The sequence below is a fragment of the Dipodomys ordii genome, unplaced genomic scaffold (genome assembly GCF_000151885.1).
Source record: "Dipodomys ordii isolate 6190 unplaced genomic scaffold, Dord_2.0 Scaffold17, whole genome shotgun sequence".
NCBI classification, from domain to species: domain Eukaryota; kingdom Metazoa; phylum Chordata; class Mammalia; order Rodentia; family Heteromyidae; genus Dipodomys; species Dipodomys ordii.
The window spans coordinates 9,310,665-9,329,970 of NW_012267233.1; the positions used below are offsets into that span (position 1 = coordinate 9,310,665).

Sequence of the window (19,306 nt, forward strand, 5' to 3'; positions counted from 1 at the left end):
AAGAAAAAAAGACTTTGTTTACCTATTAAAAGAGTTAGCTCTGGCTAGGAAGGTGGCTTAGTGGTAAAATGTTTGCCTAGCATGCATGGAGCCCTGGGTTTGATTCCTCATAGCACATAAACAGAAAAGGCCTGAAGTGGTGCTGTGTGTGGCTCAAGTGGTAAAGTGCTAGCCTTAAGCAAAAGAAGCTCAGGGACAGTTCCCAGGCCCTATGTTCAAGTCCCAGGATTAGTTAAAAAAAAAAAGTTAGCTGATGGTGGTGGAGGCATTTCTCAAATGATAGAGCATTGACTAACTTCACAAAGACAGCAGGCAGGATCAAAACTGCCAGTTCTGGGGCTGGGAAGGTGGCTCAGTGGTAGAGCGCTTACCTTGCATGCCTGAGGCCCTGGGTTCTATTTCCCAGCACCACATAAGCAAAAAGGAAAAAAAAGCCGGAAGTGGCGCTGTGGGCTCAAGTGGTAGAGCGCTAGCCTTGAGCTGAAGAGCTGAGGGACAGTACCCAGGCCCAGAGTTCAGGCCCCACGACCAGACCCCCCAGAAAACCAAAAAAAACCTGCCAGTTCTTTACTGCTCTTAGCTTTTTTTCTTTTCTTCCTTACATTAGAGCCTCTTAGCTGTTTGGAGGATGACATTTTCCTGTTGTCCTTGAGTTTGTAAAATTTGTGTGTATAGATGTGCAACTAAAACCAGAATGTGAGGAAATTATTTGTAGTAATTCATCATTGTCAAATTTTTGTTACTATCTTGAAATTAAGAAAAATTGATACCAGCCCCTCCCTGGAACTGTAACATGCTCAAAGGGCAGCTCTAAAAAACCTGTGTTGTGTTCTGAAGCTTACAGTCTAGTTGCAGTAGAGAAACTGGTCCACAGACCAGCAGCACATTATGAAAGACTGGTAAATGAGGTACTTTAGCCTGTGCAAATATTTGCTATGCTATTGCCTGAACAGACTTTGAGAACGGCATAGATTAGTTTTCCTTTTTCAGCGGATGCTGTGTACTCTCTCATGTGCAAACATGCTCTGCCACGGGGTGGTTGCTGTGTTTCATTTGTTCCTGGAACTTTGGATTGAGGAGTGTTTGAAACTTGTAAAGGAATGTTTGAGAAACTTCAGAAAAGAGTAAGACTGGTGTGTTCTGTGAGTGGCTATAGGCGGTTATGTCTTGTATTGTTTTTCTTGAGTGACTTTGAAGCAACTACAGATGGTTGAGATGTTGTAAAAATAGTTCCACTTATCTATCAGCTTTCCTCATGCTAATATTCTAATATTCTAGTATGCCAGATTCTTTTGACACCCTAGTCACATGACTAAATGTACATTTTCCTCAGTATTATCCTTTTCTTTTTTTTTTTTTTGAGAATTATTTCTCCTGAGATAATATAGATAAGAATATAGGGCTATTTCTAGAGAGTGATTTAAATTGATAACATGTACATTGTACAGTGATTTTTGTTTTTCTGTTCTTGTACTGGGGCTTGAACTTGGATATGGGCACTGTCCCTTAGCTTTTTTACTTAAGACTAGTGCTCTGCCACTGAGGCCACACCTTCACTTTTCATCTTTTTAGTGGTTAATTGGAGATAAAGAGTTTCACTGATTTTAATTTTTTTTTTTTTTTGGTCAGTTGTGGGGCCTGAACTCTAGGCCTGAGTGCTGCCCCTCAGCTCTTCAGCTCAAGGCTAGCGCTCTACCACTTGAGCCACTTCTGGCTCTTTCTGCTTATGTGGTGCTGAGGAATCGAACCCAGGGCCTCATGCATGCAAGGCAGGCACTCTACCACTGAGCCACCTTCCCAGCCTCTAATTTTTGGTTTTGATTTTTATTTTTTGTCCATTATAGTGCTTGAACTCAGCCTAGGTGCTGTCTTTGAGCTTTTGTTGTTGTTGTTGGTAGTGGGGCTTAAACTCTGGGCCTAGGCGCTGTCCCTCAGCTCTGAGCTTCAGCCACCACTTGAGCCTTAGCACCACTTCCAGTTTTCTGGTGCTTTACTGGGGATGAGTCTCCCAGACTTTCCTGCCCTGGCTGGCTTTGAACCGTGATCCTCAGATCTCAGCCTTCTGAGTAGGATTACAGGTGTGAGCTACCAGTGCCTGTCTCCTTAAGCTTTTTTAACCAAAGCTAGCACTCTGCCACTTTGAGTCACAGCTTCACTTCCAGATTTCTGGTGGTTAATTAGAAATAAGCTGGGCACTGGTGGCTCAGACCTGTAATCCTAGCCACTAAGGAGGCTAAGATCTGAGGATCACAGTTCAAAGCCAGCCAGGGCAGGAAAGTCTGAGACTCTTTTTTTTTTTTTTGGTCTGGTCGTGGGGCCTGAACTCTGGGCCTGGGCGCTGTCCCTCAGCTCTTCAGCTCAAGGCTAGTGCTCTACCACTTGAGCCACAGCGCCACTTCCAGCTTTTTTTTTTTTTGCTTATGTGGTGCTGAGGAATCGAACCCAGGGCCTCATGCATGCAAGGCAAGCACTCTACCACTGAGCCACCTTCCCAGCCCTAGTCTGAGACTCTTATCTCCAATTAACCCCCAGAAAATCAGAAGTGGCACTGGCTCAAGTGGTAGAGCACTCCCTTTGGGCTGAAGAGCTGAGGGACAACGCCCAGGCCCAGAGTTCAAACCCCATGACCAACCAAAAAAACGTGCAGGAATATGTGTGTGTGTGTGAGCGAGAGAGAGACAGAGACAGACAGACAGAGAGAAATAAGAGTCTAAGGAACTTTCTAGCCCATGTTGGCTTTTAACCGTGATTCTAAGATCTCAACCTCCTGAGTAGCCAGGATTATAGATGTGAACCACCAGTGCTTGGCTCTTACTGATGTTTTGCTGTAAGCCCTGCCTGAGTTGGTTTTCAACTGGGATCCTCAGATTTCAGTCTCCTGAGTAGCAAGGATTACAAGTGTGAGTTACTAGCACCTGGCTGATAATCAGTTTTAATTTCAGTCCAAAATTCTTAATTGTACACGCACATGCACACACACATACACACACACACACAGTGGTTTGTTCATTTATAAATGATACGTACATAGTGGGACCACCCTGTGAAAACAGATTGGTTCATTCAGTGCCTCGACTTTATGGTAGAAGAGTATACTTTGAGGGTTGGCAAGGAGGGGAGAGGGAATTATTGAGCTTCTGCACCTATGTTTCTTTCTGGTCTCTTGTTTATTGTGCCCAGGACAATTGACCTGGTGGCTTTCTTAAGTGCTGCTAGAAAGTGGTGACATAGCACAGAGATAATTATTGGACTCTTTCATTGTTGATTGTTTGAAATACTGAAGTCTTATTTAGTTATTTCAAGATTATACTTGGTGGGTTTTTGTTTTGCTAGTCCTGGGGCTTGAACTCAGGGCCTGGACGCACCATCCCTGAGCTTCTTTTGCTCAAGGATAGCACTCTACCATTGAGCCATAGAGCCACTTCTGGCTTTTTCTGTGTATGTGGTACTGAGGAATGGAACCCAAGGCTTTATGCATGCTAGGTAAGCACTTGACCACTAAGCACATTCCTAGTCCTGTAACTTGGTTTTTGAAGACCTCAAAGTGAGATGAAATAATAAAAAATATTCATGGACTTTTTCTGTCCAAGTTGGCTTTGAACTGTGATCCTCAGATCTTAGCCTTGTGAGTAGTTAGGATTACAGGTATAAGCCATTGGTGCCTAGCAAGTTTCTTTCTTTCTTTTTTTGTTGTTGGATGTGGGGCTCGAACTCTGGGTCTGGGCTCTGTCCCTGAGCTCTTCAGCTCAAGGCTAGCGCTCTACTACTTGAGCCACAGTGCCACTTTTGGTTTTCTGATGGTTAATTGAAAAGTCTCACAGACATTTCTGCCTGCCTGGGTTGGCTTTGAGTCGCTATCCTCTGATCCCAGCCTCCTGAGTAGATAGGATTACAGGCGAGAGCCACTGGTGCCCAGCTGATTCTTATTTTTAAAAAGTTTATCCAGGAAGGTATAGTAGTGCCTATAATCCCAGCACTTGGGAGGCTGAACCAGGAAGATTTTGAGTTTGAGGCAAGCCTATGCAACATAGTAAAACCCTGTGGCCACTCACTCTCCACACCCCAAAAGTTTTTCTGCTGTAAACATTTTGAAAGAAGCAATAAAACTGAAAAATGAACAGGGAATTCTTTGGTTGTCTTCTTTCTGGATTAATAAATAGCATTTGCTATGTTTTCCAAGCATGCATGTATATATAACTTGGTTGAGTTATTTGAAATCTTCAGCCATTGGGAAACTTAACCTTTATGAATGCATATCTTTTTTTATGAATACATATCTTGATCAGTACATGTCTCAAATATTGTTCTTTTCTGTACAACTGGTGTACCATTGTTATAACTTAAATTCCCTGTATCATTCATTAACCAGTATATGTTTATTTTTCTCCACCTTTTCAAAAAACTATGTAATAGTGGCTTTTCCAAGCAGAATTTGGTTTCATTGAATTTTATCATGGTATCTTTTTCTGTGTGTGCTGTTCCTGGGGCTTGAACTCAGGACCTGGGTGCTGTCCCTGAGCTTTTTTGCTCAAGGCTTACAGGCTACCACTTAAGCCACAGCTCCACTTCTGTCTTTTGTTGATAGTTAATTGGAAGTAAAAGAGTCTCACAGACTTCTCTGCCTTCATTGGCTTTACATTGAGATCCTTAGATGTCAGGTTCTTGATTGGCTAGTATTACAAGCATGAACCACTGGTGCTTGGTGATGGTATTGTGTTACTAAAACATTTGCAGCTTTTCCTTGTGCCACATATAATTTGATATATAAATCATTCATGGACTCCTGAGTTCATCATGTTTTTCTGCCCCTCAACCTCCCTAGTGCTTGCATAGCACGACAGTTGCTTCATTAACTTAACCTATATAGAATATTGTTTTATTGTCAGTGATGTATGTACTTTGATGAATTCCCAATATTTCTGTGGACCTCATATAACCTTATACTCTTTGTAAATGCTTTGTTTTGAACAACATTATATTGTCAGATAACATCCTACAATAAGTGATCAGTATGATAGGGCAGGTTATGCACTTGTTAGTCTTACAGGAATGTTTGGAGACTTTTTTTTTTTTTTGCCAGTCCTGACAAGGCTTGAACTCAGCACTGTTCCTGAGCTTCTTTTGTTCAAGTTTAGCACTCTACCACTTGAGCCACAGTGCCACTTCTGGATTTTTCTGTGTATGTGGTAGAATTGAACCCAGTGCTTTATGCATGCTAGGCAAGCACTTGACGGACCACTAAGCCACATTCCCAGCCCTAGAGACCATTTTTCCAAGAGATTATTGGTTGGTGAGGCTTTGGCCTTGTCAGCTTTTTTTTTCCCTTATGCAGTCTCTTTGTTGTGAGAATGAAGAAATGAGAACATTGTTAGTACATGTTAACGCTGTGTGATGTTGAGTTTGCCTATCAGTTTTGTGTTTTACTTAGAGTATATAAAAGTGTGGCTTTTTTGTTTATAGCTAAGGATTGAATTTTATTTTTTAATTAAAAAAATTTTGCTGGTTGTGGGGCCTGAACTCTGGGCTTGGGCGCTCTTCAACTCACTTGAGCCACAGCACCACTTCCGGTTTTCTAGTGCTTTATTGGAGTTAAGAGTCTCACGGACTTTTCTGCCTGGGCTGTATTTGAACTGAGATACTCAGATCTCAGCCTCCTGAGTAGCTAGGATTACAGGTGTGAACCACTAGTGCCTAGCTTGGATTTTATTTTAAGCAGCATTTTACTATTCAGAAGTGCAGCTTGTAAATAAGTTATTTGAAATAGATGTAAAGTTTAAAGGTGTAGATAATAGAGTTTGCTTTTTTGTGGTGCTGAGGGTTTAACCCAGGCCTTCTGCATGCTAAGCAAGTCCTTTACCACTGACTGAGTTGCACTTCAGTTGTGTAGCATCACTAAAGGATGCTAGTAAGGAAGATATCAAAGGAACAAAATTACTGAGTCTTTGATCAACATGAAAGGAAATGCTGTGATACTCTATGATCATCCTGATTTTTTTTATTGTTGGGTAATAAACCACACATCAACAATAGGTAAAACAATTTATATTTATATTCTGGGGATTTGTAGTGTTCATTTAGATTATATTTTGAGTTTTTTATGTAATTGCAACTATAGTATAGTTGGAGTGATGTAGAAAACTAATGTCTGGAATTGCTGAGGTTCCTCAGGCACTTTTGTTTGTCTCTGGTCTCTTGAGAATGGAGGCATCAAGGTATCTAGGCTTGTCATGTGACAGCTTAGAGTTTCAAAGGTCCAAGAAAGAGGATGGCTGGTTTGCTTTGGAGTGACGTGACATCATTCTTGGTTCTGGCTCCTTTTGAGAAGCAGGTCCTAAGTCTAGTGTAAATTTCAGTGGAGAGCAATTACAGTCTATCTCTTTATGAGAGAGAATAGTGTCAAAGAGTATACTTTCTCAGCTACCATTAAGAAAGATGATTAATAATAATAATAAAGATGTGGATACTATGAAAAGACTGATACCATGTGAAAATAGAAATGCTGAAGGCTTGACATTTATGGCATAAGACATTTTGCTAAAGTATAATTACCAGACAGAAGTACTGAACTTGACAGTTTAACAGGTTAGCATTACAGAAGCCCTAAGAAGCACATAGGCAATAATTACAAGGGAAGTCTGTTTTTTTTTTTTTTTTTTTTTGGTCATCACTGGTATTATTCCTATAGTCAGATGGTTGATCCATTTAGGAAAGATGAACATGTATTCTGAGACTTAAATTGAAATGTCCACAAGTGATAAGATTTCTTTACTTTCGTGCTCTCTTGGTGTATTTCCCTATGAAATAATATTTTCTTTGGATAAAACTATTTGACTTATTAATCAGTTTTAGGATTGAATATTTTGCATTTTCTGAGATATATCTGACCTGACTAGACATTATTGCTGCTTTTTTTCTTTTCTTTTCTTTTTCTTTTTGCCAGTCCTGGGGCTTGAACTCAGGGCTTGGGCACTGTCCTTGAGCTTCTTTTCCTCAAGGCTAACACTCTACCACTTGAGCCACAGAGCTTTTTCTGGTATGTGGTAGTGAGGAATCAAACTCAGGGCTTCATGCATGCTAGGGAAGTGTTCTCCCGCTAAGCCACATTCCCAGCCTCCACAGTAATGCTTCTATGTTTAGTTTTTTTAATCATTTGCTTGCTTGCTTGTTTGCTTGGCATTGTACTAAATATTGGGTATGTGGTGGTATTCAGAAGAAACCCAATAAGGTTCCTAAAGGAGAGGTTCAGAAATCTTACCGGTGGGATTGTTATTGTTGAAACAAATGTGTAACTTGCCATTATGATTAAAATAAAGAAGGCAGGGCTGGGCAGGGTAGAGTGCTTGCCTCGCATGCATGAGGCCCTGGGTTTGATTCCTCAGTACCACATAAACAGAAAAAGCTGGAAGTGGCGCTGTGGCTCAAGTGGTGGAACACTAGCCTTGAGCTGAAGAGCTGAGGGACAGCGCCCAGGCCCAGAGTTTAAGCACCACGACCGACAAAAAAAAAAAAAGATGAAGCCATCTGTTCACTTTTAATATTTACTAGAAATAGGAAAGGGTGATGTAATTTAGCATGCCTAAGGCCCTAGATTTGATCCACAGCTTTGCTAAAAACAAAAAATAGTTTATTAGAAATAGTTCTATTTCATAGCTTTGCCTGAAAGGAGGTATATTTGATATTATTTGTGCTGAGTTTTAAAGGTGGTGTTAGTCATGTGTCATTTTTCTTGGAGTTTTACAGTTTATTTATTGAAATTGTAGTAACCATTGTGTGACTGAAAAGACCTTACAGTTCGCATGTACATTGACCTTTATTGTATTGGTATACCATTCCCTCTACTCTTCTCCCTTTCCCCTCCCTCTCACCCTCCTCCTACCTTTTCCCCCCTTTCTTTCCATGATACCAGGATTTGAACTAAGGTCCTTGGCACTCTTGGCTTGCTTGCTTAGCTGACATTGTATCACTTGAGCCATGCCTCCAACCTGGCCTTTTGTATCTCATTGACTTTTCTGCCCGGACTGACTTTGAACCTGATCCTCTGGATCTCAGCCTGTTCAGTAGGTAGGCTTATAGGTGTGAACCACTGGTATTTGGCTGTTTGTTACTCCAGACCATTCTTAAAGTAGTCTTACTGTTGGCATTTGTAAAATCAGAATGCAGGACTACATAGTTTTCCTGGAGCCTAACATAGTTTTCCTGGAGCCTAACTAGGTACAACTTTCAAAAGAGAAAGAATAGTCAGAAGTCCTAGATAAGAGACAAGAAATGTACTCATTACCTTACTTATGTAACTGTAACCCCTCTGTACTTCACAATTAAAAAAAAAAAAGAAACTTTCAGCAAAATGCCAAATTCTTCAGAATCAGTTTTTAGACTTTTTAGAAGTCAAAATAAACATGGACTAAAAAAATTACAATGCTAATTATGTAAATGAGAGCCTTTTAATCCTGGGCTGAATAGATTTTTAGTTAATATTATTTACATTAGAGATAATAAACTCATTGGACCATATCTTTTGTTGTTGTTGTTGTTGGTTGTAAGACCTGAACTCTGGGCCTGGGCACTGTCCCTCAGCTCTTTGGCTCAAGGCTAGCACTCCACCACTTGCCACAGCACCACTTCTGGCTTTTTTTGCTTTTGTGGTACTGAGTAATCCAACCCAGGGCCTCATGCATGCAAGGCAAGCACTCTACCACTGAGCCACCTTCCCAGCCCCTGGACCATAACTTTTATAATTGATATAATTTTCCTTATGTGACTTTATTTAACACTGGTCAAAACTAAATTATAATGTCACTCTTTTATGGAAGTCACTCTGGGGAATGAAGATTATTTTCTAGGCTAGAATTAGTGTTTAGAGGTTGATCAGTCAAGTTTTCAGGTTTGCTCATAGGTAAGCATTATATTTAGTACTGTTATTCTTGTTATGTGTGAAGCACTGTATTTTCCAAATAGCATCTCGTGTAAGCCCTGAAGCACTGTTGGGGAGAAAATTTGAATGAGGGTAAAGAAGTGTGGTTCCATTTCTTTCTTACTGTGTAACTGGAATTATAAATCTCAAAATAAAGATGGCTAGTCATTAAGTTACAGGCCCTGCTGCTGAAATTTATGGTCTTTTTTTTTTTTTTTTGGAACTTGAACTCAGGGCCTAGGTACTGTCCCTGAGCTTATTTGTTAAAGGCTAGCACTCTCCCATTTGAGCTACAGTTCTTCTTCAGACTTTTGTGGTGGTTAATTGGAGAGGGAGTCTTGCAGACTTTACTGCCTGGGCTGTCTTTGAATTGTGATCCTCAGATCTCAGCCTCCTGAATAGTTAGGGTTACAGGTATGAGCCACTGGGATCTGTCCGGCTCAGGGTCAATTTTTTGTGACTAAAGTCCGAGAAACACTTGGAAACAAAAAAGCAAAATAGTCTGGTGAAAGAGTCTGTTCTATCCTTTAACTGTTGCCATGTATCAACATGAATACATCTTTAAAATTGCTTTAAAACTTAGATCTGTTTGCAGAGGACAGTATCATGAAGCTTGATAGAGAAGGGGGGGACTCTGTGTAGAATGACAGTCTTCTACTCAGTTTATTGAAACTCCTAATCTGCTCAGTTGGTAATTGAAACTAGTATGAAACTAAGTATTCCATTGCTAGTTGCAAAGCTCTTCTTTACCCTAAAATATTATTAGGTTGTTAAGTTGTAGATTCTGGACAGAGTGGAATCATTATAGTGACATTGAATTATTTCTATTTTTATGTATTTAGAGAGAATTTTTATGTATTTATGTATTTTATGTGTTTATGAGAAAGATAGCGAACAGTTCCTACGTAATGTATAGCATCGTTAGTCATTCTGTTAGGGCTTACTATGCAGAATACCCATCAATCAAAAGTTTTGTGATAGGCCTTATTTTATAATTGAACTTACTGTACACTTTGGAAGATAAGACTGAAATGTAAAAGATAGAATTGGAATAGCAGACATAACATTTCATTTATATTTTTGTGTATATGCTGGTTCCTGGGGCTTGAACTCAAAGGCTGGGCACTCACCCTGAGCTTGTGTACTTGAGGCTGGTGCTCTACCACTTTACCTAGCCCCATTTGCTACCCCACTTGCTACCCCACTTCTGGCTTTTAGGTAGTTAATTGGAGGTAAGAGTCTCATGGATTTTCCTTTCTGGGCTGGCTTTGAACCATAATCCTTGGATTTCAGTCTTCTGAGTAGCTAGGATTACAGTGTGAGCCAGTGCACCTGGTCAGAAAATGATCAGTCACAGAATTGAATAGAATTGTTGAAACATGGAGCAGGTCAGCAGAGAAATTTGTCACTGAACTGTAATAATATGTCCTACTGAAATTAAAATACTGGGCTGGGAAGGTGGCTCAGTGGTAGAGTGCTTGCCTTGCATGCATGAGGCCCTGGGTTCCATTCCTCAACACCACATAAGCAGAAAAAAAAGCCGGAAGTGGCGCTGTGGCTCAAGTGGTAGAGAGCTAGCCTTGAGCGGAAGGGATGAGGGACAGCGCCCAGACTCAGAGTTTAGGCCCCTTGATTGGACAAAAAAAAAGAAATTAAAATACTTTTTGTAGCTACAGTATTTGGTAGTAACTTGGGTAGGTTTAATTCTTGTAATTGGCAGAAGTTGAAATTGGTAGGATGTTGATAGCTGCTATGGAGTTAAATAATAATGATAATGATAATAATTATTATTTCCAGTCCTGGGGCTTGAACTCAGGACCTGGGCAGTGACCCTGAGCTTCTTTTGCTCAAGGCTAACACTAACACTTGAGCCACAGGGCCACTTCTGGCTTTTTCTGTATATGCAGTACTGAGTTCATATTATGTATGAACCTTAAGCCACATTCCCAGCACTTACTGTTTTTAAAGTGATTGTGAACTAAAGTATTTATTCATGGCTTGTTTGTAGTATATGTTGATTTGAGATAGATGTCAGAAGTCTCATTGCTTATTTTGAATGGTGTATAGTGATAGGTATTGGCTTCATGCTTTGCTATCTTCGTCCATAGTGCTACTGCCTATCAATGATGGCAGTTCTGTGTCCCCACTTTCCTTTATTTTCCAGTCAGCTCCCATTTCCTTTTCTTTCATTCATTCAGAAGTGGTACCATAGAAATAGCAAGAGCAGCTAACATTGCGTACCCAACACTGTACTAAACATATTTTGTATTATAATATCCTATTAGTTGAAATGTCTGGTAAAATTTGCTATAATAGAAATGAACTTAAGTCCTAAATTACTTCTCAGTATGTGTTAAGGGACTCAATTACTCCATCTCTGATATTTTAAATCAAAACTTGATATTTAATTTGAAGGTTAGGCTTCTAAGTCCTAATCATTAAAGTTAGGCTTTTGTTGTTGATGATGATGTTTTTGTTGGTTGTGGGGCTTGAACTCTGGGTCTGGGCTCTGTCTCTCAGCTCTTCAGCTCAAGGCTAGCGCTCTACCACTTGAGCCACAGTGCCACTTCCGGTTTTCTGGTAACTTATTGGAGATAAGAGTCTCACAGGCCTTCCTGTACTGCTGGCTTTGAACTGAAATTCTCAGATCTCAGCCTCCTGAATAGCTAGGGTTACAGGCTTAGCCATGGTGCCTGGCTAGGTTTTTGGCTTTTCAGCTTTATAGACTGTCCAAACTAATCATTTGAATAATAGAGTTTAGAAGGTCAAGGTCTTTTAATTAATTTACTTTTTTATTTATTTTTGCCAGTCCTGGGTTGTAGCTCCTTTGCAAGCTCAAGAGAACTTTTCCTTTAGGTTTTTTTTTTTTTTTGGGTCCAGTCGTGGGGCCTGAACTCTGGGCCTGGGCACTGTCCCTCAGCTCTTCAGCTCAAGGCTAGCGTTCTACCACTTGAGCCACAGCGCCACTTCCGGCATTTTTTTTCTGCTTATGTGGTGCTGAGGCGTGCAAGGGCCTCAGGCATGCAAGGCAAGCGCTCTACCACTGAGCCACCTTCCCAGCCCTTCCTTTAGTTTTTAAGAGAGGCTGTTGGATAAGGGAGAAAAGGGTGAGAAAGGAAGAGAAATAATTGATATGTGTGTGTATATGTATATATATCCTGGGATTGAACTCAGGACCTGGGCACTGTCCCTGAGCTGCTTTTGCTCAAGGCTAGCATTCCACCACTTGGGCTACAGCATCACTTATGGCTTTTTTGTGTATGTGGTACTAAGGAATTGAACCCAGGGCTTCATGCATGCTAGGCAAGCACTCTTCCACTAAGCCACATTCCCAGGTCTCTTGTTGCTTAATTTAGATGAAGTCAAATTTATTTTTTGTGCAGTGCTTCCTGGGTAGATATGTAATTTCTAGTTGGAAATAAGTTTTTCCTCAAAATTAAGACATTATGTGAGATTATCTCATAGCTTTTTAGTATTTCTTTTGAGGAGTTCTGTGCCATTTTGACTCCCGATCCTTTTTTCTGGACACTGGCCTGAAAGTTTTGGGTCCTACTTTTGATGCTTGGTTCTGAGAAATTCCACACTTACCTACTTTGATGGACTGTATTGACACTTTTTTGTAATGTGACCCCAACATTCTTGGAAGCTCATGTCATTTAGTTTTAGGAAATTTTCTCTTTATTTCTTCAGTGTTTTTTATACTACATTTTTTGTTGGATGTACCTACGTAGTAGGGTAGTATAAACCAGCCTTAGTCCCTATAAATCAACTCCACAAACCAATATACTCCCCTTTCTCCAAAGAAAATGTTATATAGCAAGGACTCATAATTAGTTTAAGGAGAGGTAGTTTTGTTTTCCTGAGTTCACACGAGAGTTAACTAATTCTCTCTTGGTACCAGTTTCTAAGAATGTTTCAGATTCTTTTTGATGGATCCTTGAAGCCCAAAATGAGGGTGCCAAGCCCTAATTGTGGTAGCTGTTTTACCACATGGAAAAATACTTCTCTGTGTTTGTAATCCATAGTAATGAAACAAAGGGATCTGATAGAGGCCTTACATTTGAGTATGGTGGCTTTATAATCCTGTGATACTTGGCTCTTGTGGTGTAGATATATGAATTCTTTTTTTTTTTTTTTTTCGGTCGCGGGGCTTGAACTCTGGGCCTGGGCGCTGTCCCTCAGCTCTTCAGCTCAAGGCGAGCACTCTACCACTTGAGCTACAGCGCCACTTCCGGTTTTCTGGTGGTTTATTGGAGATAAGAGTCTCACGGTCTTTCCTGCCCGGTCTGGCTTTGAACTGTGATCCTCAGATCTCAGCCTCCTGAGTAGCTAGGATTACAGGCGTGAGCCACCAGCGCTTGGCTAGATATATGAATTCTTAAAAGAAGATTTTTTGCATTAGGATGAATTAAGAACCCTGGTAAATGAAGATTTTGAGCCATTAGACACAGTTTTCAGGACCATTTTGAGTATATCGATCTTCTTGCGTTTAGTAAGAAACAGGGTTATCATGTAGTTTTGAGTATATAGCTTTCTTGATTAGTCTGGTCTAGTTGGAATAAAGATGCGCAACTAGTTTTGCTTATACTAGAGGAGGAGAACCATGCTGAAATCAATTCCTCTTTAACATAAGTGATTTTTATTTATACATTTATTGTTTTTGTCGGTTGTGAGGTTTGAACTCAGTCAGGGCCTGGGCACTGTCCCTCAGTTCTTCAGCTCAAGGCTAGCACTCTACCCCTTGAGCCACAGTGCTACATCTGGCTGTTCATGTGGTGCTAAGGAATTGTACCCAGGGCCTCATGCATGGTAAGCAAGCACTCTACCACTGAGCCACCTTCCCAGCCTGTGATTTTGATTTATAAAGATCTTTTAACACTTAAAAAGAGGGTTGGCTTGTAATAAATACTAGGTATACAGGAAGTAGAGATTGGGAGGATAGTACTTCATGTTAATGAGATCTTCATCCCAACAACAACAACAACAAAGTGTGGTGGTGTGGTGCCTGTCAACCTAGCTGTGTAGGAAGTATTAGTAGGAGAATTATAACTCACATTAGCCCAAGGCAAAACACACTAGACTTTTCTAGAAAACAACTAACTTAAAGCAAAAAAGGGCTGGGGATGTGGCTCGAGTGGTGGAGCATCTATCTAGCAAGTGTGAGGCCTGGAGTTCAAACTCTAGTACCACCAAAAAAGAGAAAAAAATAAAATGCTTATTACCATATTATTTTAATTTAAAAATGATTTTCTATAGATAGTTTGAAGATGGGCCTTTTAAATAGGATTATTTTACACCATTTACTTAAAAAAAATAAGATGGGTATTCTAGTTAAGGAGGACATAGAAGAAAGGCAGTTTGTTAGTGTTGGTTCTCTTTTGGAGGGGGTTTCTATTTAGCTCTATTACAGATTGAGAAATAAATAAGACTTGGTCTCTATCTCAGGGAGACCTCAAAGCAGTATTTCATGGCTCCTTAAGATCTTACTGGAAAAAAATGTTTTGTAATGTTTTTGTTATTTCTCTCCTCATTCTCTTCTCTCTTCTCTTTGTCTTTTTCTCTTTCTCTTTCTGTTAGTGTTTCTTTTCCTCTTGTACTGGGGCTTGAACTCAGAGTTTCATGCTCTGGCTTAGCTTTTTCTATACAAGACTGGTGCTCTACAGCTTGAGCCATAACTCCACTTCGGCTTTTTAGTAGTTAATTGGAGTTCAGAGTCTCATAGGTGGGCAGTTTTGCCTACTGACCTAGCCTCATGTGGTCATAGATCTCAATCTCCTGAGTAGCTAGAATTATAAATGTGAGCCTCGGGTGCTCAGCAAAGAATGTAAGGCTTCAGTTTGGAAAACAAGAACTTGAGCAGACTTACTACTTATTAAAAGTTTGTGAATTTCTGAGAGGTACAAACTTGAAATAATATGCTTGTATAATACCTTTCTTCAGTGGACTATTGAATATTATAGATATTTCAGATGATCCTACTGTAATGATGGTATTTTATAGTAGTTGGTCCCAGACTGTAGTAGTAGCTACTAGCCCTTACTAGTGGATCATCAGAATAACTTAGAATGCTTAGGGGAAAAAATTTTTTTTGGGAGGGGGTTGGTCATGGGGCTTGAACTCAGTATCTGGGCACTGTCCTTCAGCTCTTCAGCTCAAGGCTAGTGCTCTACTACTTGAGCCACAGCACCACTTCTGGCTTTTCTGCTTATGTTGTGCTAAGGAACCGAACCCAGGGCCTCATGCATGCAAGGCAAGCACTCTACCACTGAGCCACCTTCCCAGCCCAGAAAAAAAATTTTAAAAATTAATTTTAGTATTGTACTACATTCTTGTGGTTTGAAATTTATAGTATAAATTGCTGTAAAGTCTTTGCTTTCAACTTCCTTCCTCATAACTAAATAAGATGATTCTTTCTGGAGATATTTCATTATGTAGTAATATTTATTCAGCCAAGACACAAATTATTGATACCTCAACCCTTAACATTTCTCATTTAGTAGGTTTGTATGGGGCCTCTGAATATGTCTTTTAAAAATGTTCAAAACTTTTATGATCGAGTAGAACAATGGAATTTTTACATTGTGTTTACAACATGCTACTCATTTCTTAAAAGTTTCATTAAACATGATAATCATTTGGGGGTACAGATGGAAACTTCCTGGGCTGCTTTTAGATATCTAGGTAGAGGCAAGGTGGCAGTAGTTTTTCCTTTGAGTTATAATGCTGCTGATGATTGGGCAAAACAAACCAACAGAATTTGTATGTATATTTTATATTATACTTAGTTTGGTTCAGCATTAGCTGTTAATTTTTTTTTTTTTTTTTGGGTCTGGTCGTGGGGCCTGGGTGCTGTTCCTCAGCTCTTCAGCTCAAGGCTAGTGCTCTACCACTTGAGTCACAACACCACTTCTGGCTTTTTTCTTTTTGTTTTGTTTGTTTGTTTTTTGGGTCCGGTCGTGGGGCCTGAACTCTGGGCCTGGGAGCTGTCCCTCAGCTCTTCAGGTCAAGGCTAGTGCCCTACCACTTGGGCCACAGCGCCACTTCCGGCTTTTTTCTTTTTTGCTTATGTGGTGCTGAGGAATCAAACCAGGGCCTCAGGCATGCAAGGCAGGCGTTCTACCACTGAGCCACCTTCTCAGCCCCTGGCTTTTTTCTTTTTGCTTATGTGGTGCTGAGGAATGGAACCCAGGGCCTTATGCATGCAAGGCAAGCGCTCTACCACTGAGCCACCTTCCTAGCCCCTGTTAAAATATTTATTGCATTATTTGCCAATAAAAATTGTCTAACAAATAGACTTTGTATAGTTTGTGGGTCAGTTGGACTCCCAATGTAAGGCATGTATATAGGCTGGTTGCACATAAATAAGCTTGTTTTTTTTTTTTTTTTGTACAGTCTTGAGGGTTGAACACAGAGTGGGGGCACTGTCCCTGAGCTGCTTTTTTTTTTGCTTTTTTTTTATACCACAGTGCCACTTCTAGCTTTTTCTGTGTATGTGGTACTGAGAAATCAAACCCAGGACTTCATGCATGCAAAGCAAGCACTCTATCACTAAGCCACACTCCTAACCCATAAATAAGCTTTAATCTATATATTTCCTTTTCCCTTTGCTTCTGCCTTCTTGGTCCTTTATCACATTTCTCTCAACATTAACCCAGATTAAACCACAGGACAGAAAGAGCAGACTGGGAGAATATCTCACAACTATAAAGTGTTGAGTGATTTTCCTATCTGTTTGGTCAATTCTTTCTGGTGTTATCAGAAAGCTTCAAAAATTCCTCAAAAGAGCTCACTCCTGTAACCTAAACTATTTGGGAGTATTACCATTTGAAGCCAGCCTAGGCAAAAAGTTGGTAAGACTTCATCTCACCCAATAAAAGAAAGCTAGGTGTGATTGTGTGCACCTGTCATCTCACAAATGAGAGATGTAAATAGGATCACAGCCCAGGTCCACTCACGCAAAAAGTGGGGCCTTATTTCTAAAGTAACTAGAGCAGAAAGGGCTGGAGCTGTGGCTCCAGCGGTACTTGCCTAGCAAGTAGCAAGTACTGTGCCCTGCCCTCTTCTCCCCTCCCAATTCTTCATAGGATTGCAGCACCAGTTGAATTTGGATAGAGCTTCTAGAGGTATCTTCTTAAAATAGTGGTCACATAGCAGAACATTTAAAATTCTTCTTTAAATGAGTATCAAAAGACAAAACTGACCAGTATTTTGAGGCCAGTGTAGGGTTTTAGGGCCAAGACATGAATATCCAACACTAGTTTAAAGTTATGATGCATTTGCTATGTGACAAGATTTATTATTTTAATTTTTTATTGTTAGAAAGGTGACGTACAGAGAGGTTACAGTTATGAGTACATTCTTTTTGGAAAGTGTGCATGCAGCAGGATTTAGAAGTTAACAAAACAGGCTGGGAAGTTGGCTCAGTGGTAGAGTGCTTGCCTTGCATGCCTGAGGCCCTGGGTTCGATTCCTCAGCACCACATAAGCAAAAAGAAAAAAGCCAGAAGTGGTGCTGTGGCCCAAGTGGTAGAGCGCTAGCCTTGAGCTGAAGCGCTGAGGGACAGAGCCCAGGCCCAGAGTTCAGGCCCCACAACCGGACTCCCCCCCCAAAAAAGAAGTTAACAAAACATGGTTCTTGCCTTCACAGAGTTTGTTGGGCATTGAAGGAGACAAATATTTCATTGGACAAATAATAGCAGTTTAAGAAATTCTGTGGAGGAAGGTAGGTCCTAGGTATAATAGAATTCAGAAGACTGCTTAATTTAGTCTGGAAAGAGTTAAGGTTTCCTAGTAGCTGGATATGTGGAAAGCTGTGGCAGTGTAGTTGTTATGATAGGCTGGGGAATAGGTATGTGGAAAAAAATATGGGAGAGTAGTTTGCTAGGACAACTTAGTTAAGGAATTGTGATAGGATAGAGATCTTTGGAGTATAGTTTGTTTATTGAAGAAAGATGAGATTAGAGATGCATTATAAGGACAAGAAGAGAAAATCTCTTTGTGAGACATAAACTAGTACACAAGAACAAAGAGTTACAGTACATTTACAGATTTCTATTTCTAAAGAATTCCCAGACTCAGCAGTCATTCCTTGAATCCTCAGATTCTTGCCATCACAGGATTCAAATTGGGCTTTATTTAGTTGGGCTGTCAGACTTGGCAGATCTGAAGGTTGAAGTATATCATGCTATAAAAAAGAAGAGTTTAGGAATATTGATAATAGCTGTAATTTAGCCTGTATTTAAGTGATTGGTTCTTTCCAAGGCACATGACAAAGTTACCTTTTTGGGGGAGGAGGTGCTGGTCCTGGGGCTTGCACTCAGGGCCTAGGTCCTGTCCCTTAGCTTCTTTTGCTCAAAGCTAGTGAGTGCTCTACCACTTGAGCTACAGTTCCACTTCTTGCTTTTTTGGTGGTCAATTGGAGATAAAGAGTCTCATGGACATTTCCTCCCCAGGTTGACTAGAATCCTGATCCTCAGATCTCCTAAGAGCCACCTACGCCTGGCGAACAAACTTACCTTAATCCTTGTTGATACAACAGAACCTTGAGAAGCGCAGATTGGTAGTTCTGTTTCTATTTAACAGTTTGAGAAACTTAAGTCCAACCAAAGTTGGCAGAATCAGATAACAGTAGGGAGGGGCCTTCTGCTTGTTTTGTTTGACACTATTGTGCACTCTCAGTTCACTATAATACCCCTTACAAGAGTGTAGGTATAGCGGCTCTGGATCTATGTAGCAAACATCTGCCATTTTCATCCTTGTTAATAAAAGGTCATCAAAAAGCTGTCTTAATAGGTCTTATTCAAAGAAATACTTCAGAACCTAGCGACATCAAGATCTGTGGTCAGGCAGATAACCTTTTATAGAAAAATAGATTTCATTATAGGTATTTTATTTCACTGTATAGTTCTCTATCAAAAGATCAAAGTGTGCAGTTATCTCTTGAGACATTTTGTGTGTAGAGCTAAAAGTAGGTTTCTAATGATTTGAATACATTATCTGCATTTGGCAGATGCTTTAACATGAATGAAGTTGAAGGTATTCAGAGTGGATTTGGCATAAAGGTGAAGAAATGCCAAATGTTTTCTCTTGAAATTTTGGCTGGTACTGTCCTTTTTTAGTGATGAGAGTCTAAAGACATCTTCTTACTTAGTTAGCACAGTTCCATTCATGCGTGCGTGTATAGTTTTCCGGTTAAAATGAAGCTAGACAAGACAGGAAGGCTTAGGAAGTTAACAAGAATTATGCATAAAAGACGGTGCCTTTTATCTTTTCCTACCAAATTTCTTCTTGTCCATTTGGCATGTGTATTTTCCTTTTCCTGTTTTGAATGAAAACAACATGGTTGATTTTGCTTCAAAGGAAAATGACTTTATAAAATTCAGTACTTCTAAGTTCC

General features: G+C 40.2%; 1 protein-coding gene across 1 annotated transcript in view; it reads left to right on the top strand.

The window, feature by feature from the left end:
* The first annotated feature begins 1,020 nt into the window (after nt 1-1,020).
* Ubr5 (ubiquitin protein ligase E3 component n-recognin 5) overlaps nt 1,021-19,306 on the top strand; it is a 113,253-nt gene continuing 94,967 nt past the window's right edge. The window contains exon 1 of the mRNA XM_013012389.1: nt 1,021-1,124. Within this exon, the coding sequence (XP_012867843.1) occupies nt 1,021-1,124 (104 nt within the window). The remainder of the gene's footprint in view (nt 1,125-19,306) is intronic.